The sequence below is a fragment of the Dermochelys coriacea genome, chromosome 10 (genome assembly GCF_009764565.3).
Source record: "Dermochelys coriacea isolate rDerCor1 chromosome 10, rDerCor1.pri.v4, whole genome shotgun sequence".
NCBI classification, from domain to species: domain Eukaryota; kingdom Metazoa; phylum Chordata; order Testudines; family Dermochelyidae; genus Dermochelys; species Dermochelys coriacea.
The window spans coordinates 24,475,760-24,498,484 of NC_050077.1; the positions used below are offsets into that span (position 1 = coordinate 24,475,760).

Consider the following 22,725-nt stretch of genomic DNA (forward strand, 5'->3'; position numbering starts at 1 on the left):
AAAATGTCATGTCCTGCTCTACCTACCAGCAAAAATAAATCATCATCATCATCATCATCATCACCATCTGCCTGGCAGTAAAGCTATAAATGGTCAATATTTTTTTCAAAATATTTTTTTATTAAAAAGCATTGTGTTAAATTCCTTTTGAGTGTTAATCTTAATCCTTTCAAAGTTTGGCTGGAGGTTCTGAATCGTGACTGCAGCTAGAATGCATTTAATTATACTGAGGGCTAAGCTGTTGTTGGTGCATGTAAACCTCCATGCCCAGGGAATGTGCTCCATGGGAAAAAATCCACTGTAGCTAGTAAATAATTCTCTTTTCTTTGATAAATGCTAATGCTGTACAATGTGATGATGTAGAACATAAATAAATATATTATGAGACTGATCCTACAAATCTTCACTCTTACAGTATTCCCATTGAAAATGCATTTACTGAGGGCCAGATTCTGTCAATCTTATGTGCACATTTGAAAAGAGTGAGATTATTAATCAAGTTAATTGTGAGTAACATGCCATAACCTCAGGTTTCAGAGTAGCAGCCGTGTTAGTCTGTATTCGCAAAAAAGAAAAAGAGTACTTGTGGCACCTTAGAGACTAACAAATTTATTTGAGCATAAGCTTTTGTGAGCTACAGCTTCATGCATCTGATGAAGTGAGCTGTAGCTCACGAAAGCTTATGCTCAAATAAATTTGTTAGTCTCTAAGGTGACACAAGTACTCCTTTTATGCCATAACCTGGAACTGAGAAAATGCCTGTTGTATCAGGGCCTGGGAAAAATAGGCAGAGGTATGACAGATGTATTTTAAATTCTTAATGCTTGATCATGCGTTGCTTGGGAAACCAAAGCTCCCACTGAAATCCATGAAGTCACGTGACATCCACATCTGGGATACATACAGAATGTAGGATTGGAGCTCCAGTTTGCCTAAATGTTGCTGAATCAGTTTCCAAGCTGAATTTGTATGATCAAGAATGAGTTACTGTAGACTCAGTTTTCAGAGTAGCAGCCGTGTTAGTCTGTATTCGCAAAAAGAAAGAAAAGGAGTACCCGTGGCACCTTAGAGACTAACAAATTTATTAGAGCATAAGCTTTCGTGAGCTACAGCTCACTTCATCGGATGCAAGTGAGCTGTAGCTCACGAAAGCTTATGCTCTAATAAATTTGTTAGTCTCTAAGGTGCCACGGGTACTCCTTTTCTTTTTGTAGACTCAGTAAACATGATAGCCATGCAGAGAGCGTTTACCATATCACATGATGTATTTCTTTACATTCATTGACATGAATTAAATTATTAACCCTGCAGTGTGAACTAAACATGTAAATCTGAATATTTTGAGGAACATTCTGCTCATTAACCATCACTAAAATCTTAAATGTTATTTTTAAATATGCACTTGTCTAGCTATTATATATTATCTGTGGAAAAATCACTTTGATAACGACACACTGTGAGGTCAGTATTTGTATGAGACAGCTCAAGGGGAAAATGGTTTAAGACATAGCCAGTGAGCCTCATAGTATCATAATTTCATACACTTTATATAGTTAAATTTGTCTTAAGGGACCACCAAAGCAAGCGGTTTGATAGAGTTTTGAAAACTGAACTAGTAACTGCTTAGGGAAACTAACCAGGGGACAGGTCATGTCCAAACTCCTCGATGTAAATGCTCTCCAGACTTCAAAGAAATACTTGGGTCTATTTCAACAAGTGACCACCATATGAGAGTGGGGAGGACTGAGTATAGGCTCTGCTACAGACATGTTTTGAAGCATTATAGTTCCATTGTGCAGCTTCAGACAAGGTATGAGAATTCATGAATTTCAACTTGGAGACATGAGAAGGTATTAGCCTAATCATTTATGCAAATCTTTATAATCTCTGCTGTACCCACTGCAACCTTATAGGCTCTGTGGCAACCTGGGAGCAGACACTGCATGCAAATATGGCTCTCCTTGGTTTAAAAATAAAAGAGGGAATTTGTGGACATCTGGGGACCTAGTGGGGATGGGGGAGGAGCCAAGTATTTTGCTGGCATCTTCTTGTGGAGGACATCCAGTGCATGTTCTCTGTATGGAAGGGATATGACTATGGGGTAAATTGGACTGGAAAAGAATTTTGAAAGAAAGAACTCCTAAATCTTGTCAGTGCGGAGTAGATCCCTGTTCTTTTTCTGGTCTTCTTAAGGGAGCTGAGGAAGGGGGTTTGGGTCTCCTGTGTCTGGACCGGTGGGAAGCTTACCCCCTCTTCCCTGCATTATGCAATTTGTTGCTGGGTACTCCCACATGTTATAAGTGAATGAAGTTGTGGCCTAATTAAACCACATACATGGCCTCCTGTCTTTCTTCTGGCATGGATAGACAATGCTCCATGTGCCTTCCTAGATACCATACACCTCAGTTGTTTCCTTCACTAGTAGAACAAACTGAGTGTGGACACTTAGATCTGTACAGTGTCATTTTATCTAATTTTATCACAAGTTTATCTAATGTTTCCCCTCTTCTTGCTCTTGTAGGAGTTTGACAAAAAGTCCGACACCTTTCAAACAGTTTAAATATATTATTAAACTTAGATCTTAGACCAACATCTTCCTTTTGTTGGTTTCCTGATGGACACAATTTTACTTCAACTGGCAGTGTTTCAATAGGTTGTATTACAGTTCTGTTTCAGTGGGATTTTAAAACTCCTAGTATCTAATTATATGGGTCACTCACGTAAAATACTGATAGTACAACAATCCACTAGTCCTTGTAGTATAGCGAATGTACATATAAATTGCAGTATAGTTACTTTATAATGTGAGTAATGAAAAGTAATTGCTTCTGTTTAATGTGAAGTGCTTTTATCTAATTTTCTCCTTAAGGTACAAGTTTTAATATGAAACCCCTTGATTCAGTTTCCCTTTGCTCATAGTATAATAATCTGTTTTTACTTGATTATAACTTCCATAAAATTTCTCTTTTGGGACTAAAAATACCTATACTGGATTTAGCTGCAAGGTTTAAATGTGCAGAAAATCCATTCAGCCATAGCTGAGTTGTTACAGGCTGAAAAAAGGTACATGTTCTCACTGTAAAAATAAAAAAAGAATCACTTTCCCTCTATAAATGACTCAGACATGCAAACTTTGAAACTTACACTAAGTGTATAAATAGTGTTAATGGGGGGTGGGAGAGGAGGGAGTGGGTGGTCCACAACCAAGTTTGAAAAACGTTGGTTGAATGAATAATAGTTATGAAAATCACTTCTAGGAATATTAAATAGGCATCCACCAAGATGTCATGATGGATCCTAAAGAGGCTCCACAATTATGTATTCTCCCTCCCATTCTTGCTGGGCACAGGGGCTGTTGTTCTGAGGCAAGACAGTTTACGTGGAATGTGTAATGTGTGTGCTTCATTGAAACGGTCTATCTGGATAAAAATGCAATCGTAAGCAACACCACCCTAGCTCTAATACAGTGTGATGTGCTGCTGTCCTGTTAAACTAGCCCTGCAGAAATTGTTCCACTGCCAAACAGTAGCATCTGTTCACCTCAATGAGGTATCATCCTTTCCTGTTCAATTGACCTCACAGAGATGTGAACTTCAAAGGTTTTTGGGGCCATTTAAATATAAACATTTTAAGCATGAATCACATAGCCTCTGGGTTTTTTTTAAAGCCAAGGAAATTAAATGCAAAAAACATATCAATCTGATATTAAAGTATAGTAAAATAGATAAACAAATATCAAATGCAAAATTAAGTTCCTAGAGAAAAATTAATTCAGCTACTTTGCATATCCTATATTAAACTTTACTTCATGGTGAACATTTAATAGCAAAAGCAGGAACATATTACACTTAAACAAGAGTATGTTACATATATAAAAGTGAGCACAGGATAAAAACATTTTTGTGCTTTATTATTATTCTGTGATGTGTAAAGATAAACACATAACCTGATTTGTTAAAAACATTTTTCCTGCTTGCTATTTTATCTTTATAAAATTAGTTACAATATCCTCAAATCCTTCTCTTTCTGAAGAACCCCAGTCTTTAGAATAATGTCAAATGGTGCTATAAACTAAGAGTGAGATTTACCTCTCCCTTGTTCCTAGATTGGAGGGAGGGAGTAGTACAGGTGAGGTTATAGCCTTGTATATCATATCACTGTTCATGTCTGTCCACCTGCACAGAAAGGGAAGTGAGCATCTGATATCTCATATTTCTAGGGCAAGGGGGAAAAAGAGAAATAAGACTTTTTAAAAATGTATAATAAATCAGTGAGATGTAAAAAACATTTTTTGCTTTACTCCTGCTTCTTGTAAAAATGTTTGTAGAAAATATTACATTGTAGGTACAACACAGCTGAGTCTGTTCCAAATCTCATGTTGTTGTAGGAACCTTCACTTCCACGTGTCCAGACTTATTACAATTCCAACTGTGCATTTTAATATTATATTATATATAATATATAAAATTAATATTAATATCAATATTGCATTTATTGTATGTGGTCAAGGGCTTGATTTTGCACTTTGATTAACTTGCAGAAGGAGGAGTCAGCCCTGATGTGCAAGACATGATGTGCATAGCTGAAAAATAGGAGGCTTGTGGTGGGGGAATCCCCTGTCCTAGATAAGAGAACTAAGTTCTCCATGGAGAGTTCCGTCTGGAAAAAAATATCTCCTGTTTCATATCGCCCATAGAGGAAGTGTAGCATGTACAGCATTACAAGGAAGCAACACTGTCCATGTTTAGAACTGAAAAACAGAACACTGTTTCAGATTTTGGAAAGCCTTTTGCTGTAAAATTACCGTGATGTTGAAAAATTACTGAGGTAATACAGTACCGAGTATAATTTCTCAGGAAATCATTGCATCCAAAGTAGATGAAGTGAAGCTGCACTTTTGTTGGCAATTCAGATCACATTATGGTACTTTCAATAAAAAATATGGGGAGACCATATACCTTTTAACTAGAACAGTTGAAATAACTGGGAACCAAATGTCCATTTGTTTACATATTCCTCATGTGAAATATACAATGGAACCTTCTTATAGGCAACTCTGTCATGGGGCTAATATGTTCTAACATGATGTTAAACAGGACTTTACATGTAGAGTAGATGTAGCAACACACTTTCTTGGCTACCTTAGTTGCAAAGTCCTGTTTAAAGTCATGTTGTTTAAAATGTAAACACAACGTATTTCTAGATGTGTTCATGATAAAACTGTATTCAGAATAGAGTTAAAATCCAGAATTGCGTCTCTGCTTTTCAGTGAACCACTTGGCTTTTTTTTTTAATAGTTTTTTTTATAGTGAAATTTCACTTCATTGTATCGGTGTTGCACTTAGCTAATTTCCTTGGAATGCATCAGTTATTACCTAGCAGTTGTTAAATTCTGTGTTCCAAAAGAATAATCACCATTCTTCTCCTCCTCTCTGGCTGAAAAATAAGGGAAGAGTTGTAACTATTGTGGAGGAGTGGTGAAGAATGCCTGACTCCTATTTTTATAGCAGCTGGGCCCAGTGGAAGGATACAGGAGCAGGGGCATTTGTGCTGGAGCTGTTTCCCACTGGGAATGAAGGCATGGCCATCCAGAGGCTGCTTCAGCTGCCAAGGCCCTGTCACTATAACCCACTGGTGTGCGTGTGTTACAGATCCCTTTCAGGGCCAATCCACAGAGGATATGAATTGTCACAACCCCAGTGTATAGATTCTCTTGGCACTTTAGATCAAGCTATAGCAGCTCATGCTTTTAGTTTTGGAAGGTCCCTGATTCAGTAACCTATGCATCAGCCAAAAGGACAGCTGTCAAACCATCAATCTGGAGGTGAAGAGAGAGAGGGTCATTGGCCTGAGTAGTACTCTCCTATTATAGTGAAATGCCAAACCTGCATTATTGGAGAGTTCCCAGTGTACATACCAGAGACTTATATTTAACCCAGTACTTCTCAGGCTTATTTGAAAACTTGCACTAAACAAAGCTATGTTGCACTAGGCTACCTGGGTGAAATCCTAATCTCAGCACAGGAGCTGAAGGAACTATGCTGTGCACTGGGACTTTTCTCCACAAACTAAGGAGCAGCGGGAAAACCACTCAAGACTGCGATAGCCTGTGTGACTGCTCTGCTGCTGTCTCTCTATAATTTGGGGGGGTATATATACACACCTCACTTATTACTCTAGTGCCTGAGGGCCACAGTATCTGGGCTTTACTGTCCACAGAGGAGTGGAATGAGGAATAAGGGGTAGAGCTGCATAGTCTCCCTTGTGAGGCTTTCAACCCAGTTTTGAAGGTCAGAGGTTCCAATATGTTTCTTGAACTTCATCAAGACCTTCAGGTGAATATCTAGAATTAATGTTTCCTGTCATTAACACATATATGTATTAATTGTAGCATGCTGTATCTTAAAGTAATTGAGGAAACTGGGATCTAGATAAAAGTGTCATGCAAGAGGACCTTCAAAAATATGAAGTGATTACAGTATTCTGTATCCTGCCATGCATCATATTTTGCAATGGAAGGGGTATGGCAAATGTTTTTTTTCCTTAAAAGAGGAGTTTTCTCTCATGCTTTTCTCTGCAGTGAGACAAGATGGGTGAGGCAGTATCTTTTATTGGATCAACTTCTGTTGGTGGAAGGTATAAGTTATACACAGAGCTCTTCTTCAGTCTTGGGAAGGAAATCAGAATAAGTTAAATACAAGTTGGGGCAGATTGTTAAGCATAAGGGGTAATGAATGTTGTAGGAGGCCATCGAAATAGAGTGGGCAATAAGGGTTAGATTGTTATGCAATAGGAGTTTGAAGTGGGCCATTAAGGGTTAGCTGGCATGTGTGTTACAAATTGTCGTAATGAGCCATGAAACCAGTGTCCCTGATGAGTCTATGATATGTGGTGTCTAACATCATGAATTTAAGTTCCTAGGCTTGCCTTCTGAAGGTGCAAGCAGGGTTCCTTTGAGGATGAGTATTGTAAGATCAGATATGGAATGATCACTTTTTGGAAAGTGTTCATACACAGGTGATGCAGGGTTTTTGTCCTTTTATCATTTTTCTGTGAGTTCATGTGTGAGCTTAGTGATTGGCTGAAGTCACCCACATAGTTGTTGCTGGGCACTTTTGATGCACTAGATAAGGTGTACCACATGTTGTGATAGGCATGTGCAGGACCCCTGAATTTTGAAAGGTTTGTTTTTAGTGGTAGTTTTCTGCCATTGCCTGTTGTTACTAAATTGACACGCTTAATTGATCAAATCTTGTAATTTCCAGATATTGACCTAAAACTAAGATGAAGCATTCCCAAAGAGTAGTTAGAGAAGTCCACTAGAACAAAAGAAACAGCTACTTTTCCTACAAAAAGTGTATGTCAGGCCATATATTTGCTTGGTATTAATTTCTTGATATGAGTAAGATACTCCACATGCATCTTCACCACACCTGTTGGTATTTCAGAGAAAAAGAAAGCATGTGCTCTGTTATAGATTGCAACTGAAATGTGTTCTGAAAGGCAATGTGCCTGCTTGAACAGTAATGAGAGCAGATGTAGCTATTCATCTCATTTTGTCACTTTTTTTTTACAAAAGGATTATGAATAATAGTCTTGTAATTTAGCAAGCATATTATATTCTGAATTATACTAATGCAAAGTATTGCAATGATGCTTTTGCATTAGTTAGCTGCCCTGTTATAGTGCTATTTGTTGTATAGTATCTACTCTTTCACGTATAATCTTTGTCAAATATTTATTGTTAACACACTGTTCCTTTGATTACTTATGTTTTAATTTCCTGACAAAGTTTTAGTACCATAAATATAATCTGACAGTTCATAGTACCTCACATAGATTGCAAAAACTTTTGAATGGAATCCTATTGTTAAAATGCTTTATTCCCACCACAACATCAAGCTATCCATTTCAATGATAATATTGACTTTCTACAAGTTGCACATTTATATCTGATTATTCCTTTCAGAAATTGTTTGGTGTATGTGACATATGTTTTTCTTTACTTCCCTGCAGTTATTCTGTCTGCAGCCAGGATATTACTAGTTACAGTGACTTGATTTATCTATTTTCTGTAATGTACAGCAATGAGCTATTCTGTATGTTATGTTTTGTGGAGTTTGGTTGTTTGTCTAAATATGTTACATAAAGATTAACAATTTATCATCACCTTCGACTATTGCCAGTTGTAGTTTGCAGAAAATGTACATATACAAAAGATGTTATCAGAAAGTGCTTTTTCTAGCCAGTTCACTGGGTTACTTTGGTAAAGACTGAATGCGGTGAGGCTCTAATAACTAGTATTTCTATCTGACATCAAACAAGCTCCTGCATTCTCAGCTGTGTTGTATATTTTCACCTGTATCCTGGAGAGATTAAACCAAAACAAAAGAAAAACTTTCCAAATCCAGGTTAAGATGCAAGACATGGCTGCAAGAATATAGGAGCTTTTAAGTATATTTGTGTGTGTGTGTGTGTGCCTACAAATGTATACTGTATGCATATATTATGGAAGCAGTGATCACAGTTTCATAGTTAAAGCTGTGTTGAGTTTTATAGTTAAAGCTGAGATTCAAAACCTTTGTATATGGAAGAGTGTGTGTGTGTGTGTGTGTGTGTGTGTGGTCCCATCACTATGATGTCTGCCCACAGTAATCTTACTCCCACTTGTAATTTCTCTGTTGACTTTAATTGGATTCTTAGGAATCTTTAAACAGACTCTCTCTTTCCAGACACACACATTTCTATGCCCTTTTCCCTCTAAGCAGACTATTCTTCGTTCTGTAGATCTATTTGCTGTAGATTGTAACTACATGTAGCTAATTGGATTTAGGGATGGAGCATAAATCAAGTTTTTCAGACCTGTCTCTGAACTATTCAATAGCTCCATCTTCCAGGTTACAAAATGCAGAGTTCCAAATGGTCCTTCTACAGTGTATTTACTGCTCAATTAAATGGATGTCACTCTATAAAAAAAAATCACATTACCACAATGGGAAAAGAGATTTTAAAAGGAATATTAGAGAAAAATTACTTGATTCTCCCCATGTTGAACACTAGCCCAGAAGTGCTTGTGGTATGAGACATGAAATATAATGTCTTCAGCAGGCTGGCTAGAAAATGGATACCTGTAACTAAGGAAAATAATTAAGCCCATGCACTTTCTGGACATAATCAGAAAACAGTGTATAAGAAAGTGCAAATTACATCTGACTACATTATAGGTAGGCTTAAAAGGATTTGATTTTTATTGATAAATATCTGTAACTGTCAATTTCACGACACACAGACAAAAATATCTCCATCAATAATAATGAAAATGTACATATAGGCAAGAGAAGAAAAATGCTTCTTGAGAACTTTAAAGTTTTATTTAGGATATTTATTTTGTATATTTTGACATGGGCTGCTGGTAACTTGTGTTTTAACAGTTATCAAGCTTTAACTTTTTGAATCTCAGACAGTCATTAAATAATTGTGTCTCCCGTAATTTCCCACAACTGTGAAAAGGTAAATGGTTAAAAATTAAAAAAAAAAGTGTAAGCCCCATAATTTTGTGTAACACTTAAACCAATTAAAATAAGCATCAATATTATCACTGAAATTATAAAAATAATAAAAAATAGAATTCTGCCAAGCCTAATGATAGCTTTTACACCTTACAAATTACATCTCATTACAGCACTGCTTTCTGAACAAACCTTTAGAATAGACTTATGCAAATTGTCCCTAAGATTCCTGTTCCTTCCCACACAAGTATGTAATGAGTGCTTTACTTTTTCTGCACTATATTATCATTGTGCAGTGGCCGACAAGAGACAGTGGGCATTTTAGGGTTGTAAAATGCCCCATTCACTTGTAATGCTTCATTCTTCTGTGTTATACAAGCTAGCTCTATTTTGCTTACGTGCTTCAAATCATCAAGACCTGATGTAGATGTCTAGACTCTTCAATTTTAAGTTCTAATTATGTGTATTGTTATGCCACCAAGATCAATAGAGAAAGAGAATTAGCAGCATAGGGCTGCAATTTAACAATCTGCTTATGGCAACAAGTAGCAATGCTCGCTATTTCTGTTTAGTACTTCCTTTATGTATTTGACAATATTTTGCATAGCCTACATTTTGGCAGTCGTTATGGCTTATTCATGCCCAGCAGGATGTACACTGGCAGAGAACAAATGACACTGAACACAAAGATTTGTGTTAAGACTTCAGAATGTTGGATCTTCTGTTGGAATACCTTTTTATATTCCTATTAAGAATTAATGGTGACAATTTTCTTCTTGATGGTGATAACCAAGAATTTATGTGGTCTCCTTATTAGTGCTGTACTAAGTGATGTAAGAGGCTTACTGATAGCTGAAGCGGTACTTGTCGGACTCATAGGGTCCTCACATAGGAGTTGTCTGTTGTGCTTGTAGGCCAGCGTGGTTAACTGTGAATGGAAGCTGAAATAGCTGGGATGGAGAATGGAGAAAAGAGGAAATAGCTATAGAGCAGCTGAGAGTGGAGAATACAGAATATCCTATGAGTAAACCCATATGTCTTGAATCAGAGAGAAGTGAAGAACAACTCAGCTGGACTCTTTCCTGTAGTGCACAGTCTGATTAGTAGAAACAATCTCCTCTTGTTCCTATAATTGATCACAGTGATGAGCAGATTGAACTACACCAAAGTCATGGAACTGAACTGCACAGCTTTCTCCTCTCCCTGTAAGGAATTGAATCAAAGCCTTGTTGCAGTGCTCCTTATTGTAGGACCAGATTTCTATTACGATGCTTTGTGCTTCTGAAAGCAATCCTAATGGCAAATTTGTCATACTACAAATGCCTCTGCAATAGATTGGCTCTGGGCTCACCTTCATGGGCTTTTGACTGTAAACCCATGTGCTTCTAGCCACATGGAGTGTGATCTCCTGGCAAGGAAGTAAATCCTTTCACAATTCAGCAGAAATGAAGCTGAAACTATTGTCAGGCCCTAATCTCTCCTGGCCTCAAGTGTGGAAAGGGGAGTGAAGAATGTCCCTGTTGGTCGTCTTGTTTTCCCCTTTGTCGTCTTGAGAGGAGACAGTCTCTAAAGTGCCCTTTGATAGACTAACAATATCCTGCATGCTCTGTTCTCCTTTTCTGTTGAGGGAGGAATAGAGGAACCCTGCAACCCTTCACTAGGGATGAGGGAGAGGCATTTAAGGATTGGGCTATCTGGTGGAGGAAGACCTGGTAGCTGCAGCGGCAGGCTATAAATTTGTGTTCATGTGTCTTGATTAGAATCCCCTCTGAGCAGGTCTTACAGCAGAGTGCTTCCATTGCCTTTCATATTGCTGAGAATGCAGCATCTCATTCCCTCATTGACTAGAATTATATGTGTGAAAACATTCTATCATTTTTTTTCCTACAATTGCTTCCTTTCTTACATTAAAAAGGGTGATTTTTCTGGAGATTTCTTTAGATGTTGGTTTAAAAATCATATACCATCCACTGAAATGAGCCCTAAGTACTCTGATATTTATACTTAAACTTATAAAATACATTTAATTTTGCATCTTGATATTTTATCCTACAATACTAAACCATTAGTCATCCACCAATACGGGTTAGTATTTTGCATTGAATAATATCTCCATGGATTTGCTACCCTCACTGTGCAGTTTATTATGTAGAGCTTTTCTTCTGGTTAGATGTTTAACTCAGATAATTCTTGAAGCATATTTTTTTTCCAATTTAAATTCTAATGGTGCTGGAATTGGTCTGTGCAAAGAGAGAAACTGTTATAGCACCTTAGTGATTTATTTTCTTCTTAAAAGGCCCTTTGGCAAATGTATGCTAATTAAGATCAACAAACTTATAAGAAATATACTGGTAATACATGCGCCTTTCCCCATGTTTTAGACTGATAGCTAAAATGCCTATTTTCATCAAAATATATTATGTTTGCGCATACAAACGGCACTCTATAAAATGTTAGATTTCCCATTGCATTGATATAGATCTAGTTAAGCTACACTTTAAACCAGCAGAACATGTTTCTTGACCCAATATATTTCCAGAGGTCCTTGATGGAAGACTACTACCAATGTACATTCATCTCCCTCAAGCACTGCACTCCTACTGCTACACTATTGAAAAGCTTTGAAGTTAATTCATTCATAGCTGAGAGAGATCATCCCCTGCTTTTGAGATTCATATATCCAAATGTATATATATCAAATGTAGTTTAGCTTTTAGAGAATATAAATTAAAATAATGTTGCATACGAATAAACAGGATAGTGTACCTTTGTCAGTGATACCAATATACATCAATCAAATTGATTTTTTGTGCGTCTTTTTAAAAGATTAACCCAATTCAGCTCAATAGTAGATTTTCGGACTTGATTGGAGGGTGAAGTTTCAAACTCCTGTTAAATCAGTGGGTTTCATATAGTTAAAAATCAGGCATAATCAGGTGTTGAGAATTCAACAAAAAATGAAGTCTGTGCATTATCGCATTGAATTGCAAACCGTTATGTGCAATTGCATAGAAATTGCCCAGCTTTGGCAAAATATTTCCCTGTATAGTAAATGTTCAACTATTTAATTATCTACTACCCAAGATGTGCTTGTTCAATGTTTGTAAAGTACTTAAGTCCCTCACATGAAATCTTTTAAGGGCAAAGAATTGTTAATAATAATAATTAATAAAAATCTGATTAGAATGGCAGTCCAACACTTACCAACAATAGCAGTTTCCCCCAATAAAAGTTTAAAATTAGTCAAAAATATGACTTAAATATGAACAGTTTTTCCTCACTGAGATGATTATATCAAAAGAGTTACAAAATCATATTTAAACCCAAATTAAAGTACATTATTCATCGATAGTAAAACAAACAGTGGCCTCTGAGTAAAGATACTTTTTAAAATGGTCATATATTTTGAGATAGGTTTTTCAAAAAACAGACGTCCCTAGCACCATACCTTGAAAATATCTTTTGCATATTTCAGTTAAAGTGGAATGCATCGAAGCTGGGGATCACTACTTTGCAGAGGATAAGATCCAATACACACACAAAGCCTTAATGCCAAACTTACAAATCATAATGACTACTCACGGTACATGGCATCTGCAGTTTTCCAAATATAATTGTAGTGGGTAAAATTTTACAGGCATTAGAGTGATTTTGGAGACTGAGTTTTATTGAAAGTCCCCATGGGACCTAAGTACTTTTGAAAATTTTGCCTAGTATGTCCTGCTTGCTAGATGTAGCCCCATATTTTCTATCAATAAGGTTAATATTATTAAATGTTTATGCTAAAGTCCAAATTAAATTGACTTCATTGCTTTCATTAGGATAATCCATTAACTCTGCCAAGTCTTGGGTAATATAGTAGAAGCAGAAGCAGTGCTGTAATTTAATTTCTGGGCATTTATTTCTGTTTCTAAAAACTGGAACATTCTGAGCCAGTATCCCAACAGCAAACATCTTGTTAGTTTCAGGAGATATTTATTTTTTCAAAGTCTTGTAATGGACAGACCCAGAGTCTGCATTATCAGAGGGTCAGTTCTATTACTGCTTGCAGCCTTAAAGGATTAATCAGCAAGGCATTGAAAATAAAACATATTATCAGCTATTTAGACCAAATGAGAGTTCTTCCTTTGTGCAAACTCAAATCTATCTTTGCAATAATCTTTAGAGAAGGGATAATATTAAAAACATATTCATCAAGCACCAAAGACTTGTCTTTCATATCTGTCTATATTTAGTTATTTACATTTCTCTTATGCAATAAGATAACTAAATGATTAGCGAATACCCTTCTGGACACAATTTATTTGAACTAGAAGCTGACTGTCTTGGTTATAAACAGAGGTGGGTGTAACGTACAAAGATTTGGATATTATTTTAACATAGAGGGATGTGTGGTCTAGTGGTATGAGCATAATAATGGGAGCCTGGAACTCCCCAATTATAAGATATCTCTGATGCTAACTAGTCCCAATTTTGACTTTGGTAAATCACTTGGGCCCTGATCTGGGAAAGCAGTTACATGCTTAAAGTTAAGTATGTGCTTAAGTTCCTTGCTGATGTAGGAGCCTTCACTTTTCTGCCTCAGTCCCTCAGTCTGTAAAATGAGAATATTTATCTACTGCACAAGGATGTGGTGAAGAATAAATGTTTGAAGATTTAAAATAGTATTATTTAAAACTCTCATTAGTACTATCATTCAGATTCTTATTAGCAATACTATAATTCAACTTAACATACAAAAATGCTAACCAGAAAACTTCCAAAGTTAATTTTAATATTAAATCCTTCCTACCTTTTAACTAAATACTTTAATTCTGTAAAAACTAAACAATATGCATGCCAAATGAAAATAAATAAATTTGAAAAAAATGTGATTTTGAAATTCAGAGCTGTGGCTGATTTACATAAATTGTATGTTTTCATTAAAAACTTATACTGTTCAGCCATCATACTGCTCAGAAGTCTAAATATCATGTGAAGATAGGAGCTGTTCACTCATGTGTCTAGCATCTTTGACAGAGCAAATCCAGTGTCTGTGCTAACCAGTTCTTAATTAGAACTAGCAATATCCAGCCCAAAAATTCCTTAAGAAGGGAACCTGCAGGCATTTTCTAATTAACATTACACATGATCTGCCATTCTCAAGTCACCAGCAAGATTTCCTCAGCATTTTTCTACCTCTTCCTCTCATCATTGTCCCCTCCTGCTTCAATACGGTATAGACAGACAGCAGTTTGTTGCTGTTTGCCAAGCTGGTCAGTGGAGAGCTTTCCAATAGACTCGGACTAATTCCCTGATACCACAGAGCCCAGCTGAAGTCAATGGGACCTTCTGTGTGTATAGCAATACATCTGGATGGGTCTGTATGACTGAGACCTAGGAGTGTGTCTTACTCAAGTCCACTGATGAACAATGCTGACATACAATGGGATCGCTAACTTTCAGGTTAGTTAATAAGTTACTAGGCTGACACTGTTAGAGTAAATCCCCTACCTCAAAGTGGCAGTTGTGATAGATATCGGGCCTAATTTTGAGGGAACTCAGCACCCCACAGTTTGCACTGACTTGATCTGCAGTTGTAAGTGATCAGAACTTCTTAAAAATCAGCCCCCCTCCCATTTTTTACTCTCCTCCTCAGACAATAACTGTAATTGAAACATAGAACACTAAACTATGAAACCTTTTCTTTAATCCTCATCTTTATATGAACAAATAAACTCAGATTCCAGCTGGCAGCTTGTAATTATATTTCCACGTATGACAGAGATTCAGCAGAATCATAGGAAGAAGCAGTGGCTTGCCAAACAAGAAACCCTTTAAAATTATACAGAATGTTGTCTCTTCACGTAGCTATGTCTACAGATGCACTGCTATATTCATGAGCAGGTCAATCCACAGAATCCCGGCCATGTCCTATTTCTATTTTTCTTACTGGTGTGAATAGACAGGTGGGAGGTAGACGTAGGGTTGCCAACTTTCTACTTGCAGAAAACCAAACACCCTTGCCCCAACCCTGCCTCACCTCTCCTCCGAGACCCTTCCCCTTCTCTGAGGCCCTACCCCTGGCTCACTCCATCCCCCCTCCCTCTGTAACTCTCCCCACCCTCACTCACTCGCTCATTTTCACGGGACTGGCTCAGTGGATTGGGGTGTGGGAGGTGTTGAGGGCTCTGGCTGGGGCTGCGGGCTCTGGCGTGGGGCTGGAGATGAGAGATTTGGGGTGTAGGAAGGTGCTTCAGGATGGGATCAACTGGTTCAGAGAGTGGGAGGGAGATCAGGGCTGGGGCAGGAGGTTGGGGCATGGGGGGTTAAGGGCTCCATCTGGGGGTGCAGGTACTGGGGTGGAGCTGGGAATGAGGGGCTTGGAGTGCAGGAGGGTGCTCCAGGTTGGGACCGAGGGGTTCAGAGTGCAGGAGGGGGATCGGGGTGCAGGCTCTGGGCCGCACTTTCCTCAGGCAGCTCCCAGTAGCAGCAGCATGTCCCCACTCCAGCTCCTATGCGGAGACACAGCGAGGCAACTCCATATACTGCCGCATCCACAGGCGCCACCCCCACAGCTCCCATTGGCCGCAGTTCCCAGCCAATGGGAGCTACAGAGCTGGCACTTGGGGTGGAGGCAGAACACAGAGCCCCCTGGCTGCCCCTACATCTATGAGCAGGAGTGGGGACATGCTGCTGCTTATGGGAGCCACAGGGAGCCTGCCTTAACACTGCTGCACTGCCGACCGGACTTTTAACGGTCCGGCCGGAGGTGCTTTCTGGAGCCGCCAGGGTCCCTTTTTGACCAGGCATTCCAGTCAAAAACCGGGCACCCGGCAACCCTGGGTAGATGCTGCTACTCTGTGCAGTTTGAAATTCTGATTATTTTTATTGCAATATTTGCCCTTCATTTGACTGAAGTTTTAATCCTTTTGGAACTCTCCCAGTACCAGCTGGCGGAGTTCCTAAAATGGTTTCACCATGGGCAAAAATGTACAGAATGTCTGTGTGCGAACACACCCAAGCATGGACACTCTGCGAATGGGATTACATGCTGTCACTCAGCAGACAATCCCTTTTCGAAATGCAGCTCTGTCATACAGATATACAGGAATATTTTCATGCATGTGAAATTGTTTTTCTCCCAATGGCCTAAATGCATGGAAGGAATCAAATGGGGATAGGTTGTATTTTGTCAAATTTCAGGCCAAAACTTTCAAAGTAGGATACAGAAGTCAGGCTCCGAAATCCCCTTGATTTTGAATTGGGCACCTATTAGGCTCCTTTGAAAATTTTAGCCTTAGTGTACAAGAGGCAGCCATTCTCATACTTCCTTTTAAAATTCAGCATTATTGATCTGAGTCCATGTGCATCCCAGGAAGGCGGAAATTCAAACTGAATAGAAATTAAGCTGGGGAGAACATGTGCTTAAGTGCTGCTCTGAATGGGAATGGATTTAAGCATGTGTTTTGCCTTAAATTATAAATTCTTTGGAGGGAGCGATGGTCTGTTATACCTTTGTTTGTACAGCATTTGGCACAGTGGATCCCTGCTGGAGCACCTGGACACTACTACAATACAATTTAATAGTATGTGGGATGGGTCTCTACAAAATTAAATATAAGTAATTTATGGCTTGAAACAGGAGAAATAAATGTTTCTAAGAAAAGTATTAACTTCTACTGCACACTCTGATCCCCATCAGTAAGGTCACAGAATGACCCATGGCCGCACAGCTGAGCCAATGATTCTGCTCATGTTGGGAATGGGTCCCTTGAATTTTCTGAAGATCCTCTTTCTGCAGGATTTTCAGGCCAGGTGCCTGATTCTCCACTCGAGTCAATTAAGAAGAGCTTCACTTAAGTCACTGCAGAGAAAATGGTGTAAAGCCAGGACGACAACAGGCCAGTTCTCCAAAAGGTGAATCCCAGTAGTTTTGGTGGGATTGAATGTTGTGGGTTTTGTGGTGGACATCTGCAGTGTCTGTAGCTGGGGAAATTGAATGCAAGACTGAATTTGCATAATTCATACAAAACTGAAACTTCAGTAGCTATCAGATTGTGATCTCTATCCCTCAAATTGTCAGTTTTCAATTTGTATTGAAATTCAATTCTCTTTCTCTTTGAACATATTTAATTTTTAAAGATGACAAAGCAATAATAGTATTTATTCTTTTAATTTCTAAAAATGTAGAAGTATCACCAAACCCTACTTTGCTTTCATGAGTCTGGCCTGTCAGATTGTACTGTTACTTTCAGCCTGTTTTTTAGAGAAACAAATGTTTGTCAGATTCATGATTATATTATTAAATGGTTTTCGCTAAATTAGTCAGGGATTGGGAAAAATTCCTAGGATGTATGTTAAGTGGCTTGATAGCTTATTTGTATTTTTTATTATCATAGGGCTCAGGTAAACCATGCAATTATATTTGAAGATACAAAGCAGTTATAAACAGTCTGAAGAGGGAATGCTATAAAAAGAATTCACAAAGTATTGAAGTAATACTTGATTTTTGGATAGCAGAAAGAGTCAAGATTGGTTGAGGAGAGACAGATATTGAGCCTGATTTGAATCTCTATTATTCCATTTTAAATCAGGACTTAACACCACTGAATTAATTTAAGTGACACTGGTGTAAAACTTATGTAAGATTGATCAGGATTGGGGCCATTACCTTAGGAATGTGTGTAATTTTAAAAAATTAAATGAGGACAAACTTTTAAAACAAAGTTTAAATTTAAAATTTGTCTTGAATCTTCAAAATAGGCAGAAATGATAGAATACATTTATTCTAAAGTTAGAGTCTTTGCTTGCTTGTTAAGCTTTTAAGGCTATTTCATTTCTAAGTAAAACAAGTTAGAATACATTATTTGTAATGAGACGTAAAACATGCACAACTGGAATTTGTGCTTGCCAAATATGACATTAGGCCTGCCATTTTTTCAGGTCACAGAAAAAAGTGAGATGGTTAGTTTTTTACCTCAGTCAGCTCTAACAATGATTTAATAAATGACTCTGCACGTTTGACAACAGTAAAAATATGAGAACATAAGAAGGGCCATGCTGGGTCAGACCAATGGTCCATCTAGCCCAGTATCCTGTCTCTAACAGGGGCCAGTGCCAATGCTTCAGAGGGAATGAACAGAACAGAACAATTTCAAGTGATCCATCCCCTGTCATCCAGTCCCAGCTTCTGGCAATCAGACGCCAGAGCATAGGGTTGCATTCCTGACCATCTTGCCTATTAGCCATTGATGGATCTATCCTCCATGAATTCTTTTTTGAGACCAGTTAAACTTTTGGCATTCACAGCATTTCCTGGCAATGAGTTTCACAGGTTGACTGTGTGTTATATGAAAAGTATTGTCTTTTGTTTGTTTTAAATCTGCTGCCTATTAATTTCATCTGGTGACCCCCCAGCTTTTATGTCACGTGAAGAGGTAAATAAGTCTTCCCTATTTGCTTTCTCCATTCAATTCATGATTTTATAGACCTTTGTTATTCCCCCTTAATCATCTCTTTTCTAAACTGAACAATATGTCCTCTTAATTTTCCCTCATATGGAAGCTGTTCCATACCCCTAATAATTTTGTTGTGCTTCTCTGCACCTTTTCCAATTATAATATATCTTTTTTGAAATGAGGTGACCAGAACTGTATGCAGTGTTCAAGTTGTGAGCATACGGTGAATTTATATAATGGCATTATATTTTCTGTCTTTTTATCTCTCTCTTTCCTAATGGTTCCTAACATTGTTAGCTTTTATGACTGCTGCTGCACATTTAGTAGATGTTTTCAGAGAACTTTCCACAATGCTTTTAAGATCTTTCTTGAGTGGGAACAGCTAATTTAGACCCCATCCTTTTGTATGTATAGTTGGGATTATGTTTTCCAATGGGCATTACTTTGCACTAATCAACATTGAATTTAATCTGTTGGCCAGTTTAGTGACATCCCTTTGTAACTCTTTGGAGTCAACTTTGGACTTAAGTGTCTTGAGTAATTTTGTATTGTCTGCAAATTTTGCCACCACACTGTCATCCCTTTTTCAGATCATTTATGAATATGTTGAATAGCACAGGTCAAGTACAGATCATTGAGGGATCCTGTACTTCTCTCCACTGTGAAAACTGACCAGGTACTGATCGCTCTTATCCCATGACTGCTTATTTTGCCTAAGAGCCTTTGATGTTGGACCTTGTCAAAAGCTTTCTGAAAGTCCAAGTACACTATATCGACTGGATCATCTTTGTCCCCATGTTTGTTGACTTCCTTAAAGAATTCTAATAGATTGGATCGGCATGATTTCCCTTTACAAAAGCCACGTTGAGTATTCCCCAACATATTGTTTTCGTCTATGTGTCTGATTATTCTGTTCTTTACTACAGTTTCAACCAATTTGCCTGGTTTTGAAGTTAGACTTACTGGTTTGTAATTGTCAGGATCAGCTCTGTAGCCTTTTTAAAAATAAGCATTATGTTATTAGTCATCTGGTACAGAAGCTAATTTAAGAGAGAGGTTATATTCCAGGGTTGTTAGTGCTGCAATTTTATATCTGAGCTCCTTCAGAACTCTTGGATAAATACCATCTGGACCTGGAGACATATTACTGTTCAATTTATCAATTAGGACACCTTAATCTTGGACAGTTCCTCAGATTGTCACCTAAAAAGAATGGCTCAGGGGATCTCCCTGACATTGTCTGCAATGAAGACCAATGCGAATAATTCATATTGCTTCTCTGCAACGGCCTTATCTTCCTTGAATGATCCTTTAGCACCGCAATCATCCAGGGGCCCCCTGCCTATTTGGCAGGCTTCCTGCTTCGGATGTATTTAAACAAAAATGCTGTTAGTTTTTGTGTCCTTAGCTATCTGCTCTAATTTTTTTTCATTTTTTTCCCCGCCTACTTTTATACTTTACTTGCCAGAATTTATGCTCCTTTCTATTTTCCTCACTAGGATTTGATTTCCAATTTTTCAAGGATGCTTCTTTTTCAAACCTTCTCTTTACTCTAACCGTGGAGGCATTTATTCGTCCTCTTACAGGTTTTTTTTTGGGGGGGGAAGAAAGGGGAGAGTTTTAGCCTATATTATGGTGTTTTTAAATAGTCTGCATGCAGCTTGCAGGCATTTCACCCTTGGGACTGTTCCTTTTAACTAGCATCCTCATTTTTGTGTAGTTTCCCTTTTTGAAGTTGTGGGCATACCATGAAGTTAAATACTACTGTAGTGGGCTTCTTAGGCATTTTTACCCATACAAGGATGTTAAATTTAATTACATTATGGTTGCTATTACTGAGCGGCTCAGTTATATTCACCTATTATACAAGGATAACGTTCTGATGAATTGATAATCAGTCAACACTTGTAATACCCAGAGAATGCTATTGCAGAGATTTCCAGATTGAAGCCTATCTGCTGGTTGCAAAGTCCCTTTAATACAACTCTCTATTGTATTAGTGTTAATTTGTTACCTAGAAGGTGGAATTCTTAATAAAAATGCCAAGCTTTGAGGTGTGTATTTTGCTGAAGAATGCCTAAAGGGGAGAGGTGATGGTAAGTATTGTTTTGTTTCAGAGAGTTATGCCAATAACACTCTCATAAAATTGACAGACGTATATTTTGTTCCTAGATAGGAAACTCTTTGGAGCAGGGACAATTGCATGGGTTTTAGACAGCACAGTTGGGGGTGCCTATTGCTGCTATAGTGCAAACATAAAATATTATTTTCAAAATGTTGACAATGTTATAGCCAAGGTTTAAATACTAACAATCAATGTTGTCACTGAGACTAGCAGACCTTTACCTACATTTTTCCTCTTAAAATTATATATCCTCAGTTGGCTTGATCCTACTGGTTTCTCTCTCTTAGTGTGTCAGCTGAATATTTCTAAACCAATTCTGATGGAAAATTAAGACTCTTTCCAGTATAGTTTGTTGCAACTATGTATCACTCCCCTAAAAGTTACATCTCAAACAGCGACAGCCCCAAGCAAGCAGATATCAGCAGTGTGTGTGTCTCCATGTTTCAGGTGGGAAAATGGGAGAACAAGACTCTGAGCCTGACATATTCCGTATGGCCAAGATTTAGTTCTTTCGCAGACAGTGACCCTGATGACAACCACTTGAGTATTGTTACCCTGGAGGAGGCCCCCTTTGTCATCGTTGAGGATATGGATCCTTTGACAGAAACTTGTGTAAAAAATACTGTGCCATGCCGTAAATTTGTCAAAATTAAGTAAGTACAAACTTTTCTTGGGAAATACCTTTGTTTTCATATACACCTGCTCTTTAGCTTCTTCTTTTTCTTCCCATCAACTCTCTCCCTTATGTCTCCTATTTTGCATTTTTAAAATATATTTCAATTTTCTCTATTTTTCTTTTCTCCTTTTCCTCTGCATTTCTTTGTTTTGTCCCACTATTCATGTCTTTGTACAAGTCTTTCCTTTTTGTGATTTGGACTTGTACACACTTTAGCTTCTGATTAATGTTATGTAAATCATATTAAATAAATGTCTTGATAATAAATTCACAGCAAATTCTCAATCATGAAGACTTAGTCGTTGAGTCATATGGAAATAGATTACACTATAACAAAGGTTATAATTTAACACGAGCTTTTAAAACTGATTTAAGAATGTCCAGCCATGTTGAAATGTTACTGATTCGATTAATCCTTTGACAGTGGCAGATACTGAAAAGATGCATTTTTTTGTATAATATTTTGTAAAGAAAGCTCTGTGATACAGAATGCCAGTGTGTCGTACTTATCAGTGTCTCATATTTACCAGGATCTATTCCCACCTCTGCCTGTGATTTTCTCTGCAGTATTGGGCTTGTCACCAAGGATGAACCAGTGCCAATAGAAGTTAAACAGGAAAAAAAAATCTAATGGATTTCAATAGGTGTTGAATCAGGCCCTTAACCTGCCTCTGTCTATGCAGCTGGAAAATGAGTGTAATAATAATGGCATTTACCTACTTCACTGGGATGTTATGAGGTTCAACAATGTTTGTAGAACTACTTTGAGATAGTGGGATGAATGGTGTTATATATGGATTCATCCAGAGCCTCCTGAAATCAATTAAAGTCTTTTGATTGACTTTAGTAGGCTTTGATCAGACTCTAAACTTGTTGTTGCTGTTTTTATATATTCCTACAAAACCCTTAGTGTTACCATGATGTCACAGGATCCACTCAAAACTACTCTGGGGATTAGCTCTTTCCATATCCGGG

The 22,725-nt window shown here is 37.8% G+C and overlaps 1 protein-coding gene across 3 annotated transcripts in view; it reads left to right on the plus strand.

Annotated features, from left to right (window-relative positions):
• GRIN2A (glutamate ionotropic receptor NMDA type subunit 2A) overlaps window positions 1-22,725 on the plus strand; it is a 321,942-nt gene that overhangs the window by 212,141 nt on the left and 87,076 nt on the right. For all 3 annotated transcript variants that reach the window (XM_043493655.1, XM_043493656.1, XM_043493657.1), the window contains one exon: window positions 21,522-21,727. In XM_043493655.1, coding sequence (XP_043349590.1) covers window positions 21,522-21,727 — 206 coding nt within the window. The remainder of the gene's footprint in view (window positions 1-21,521; window positions 21,728-22,725) is intronic.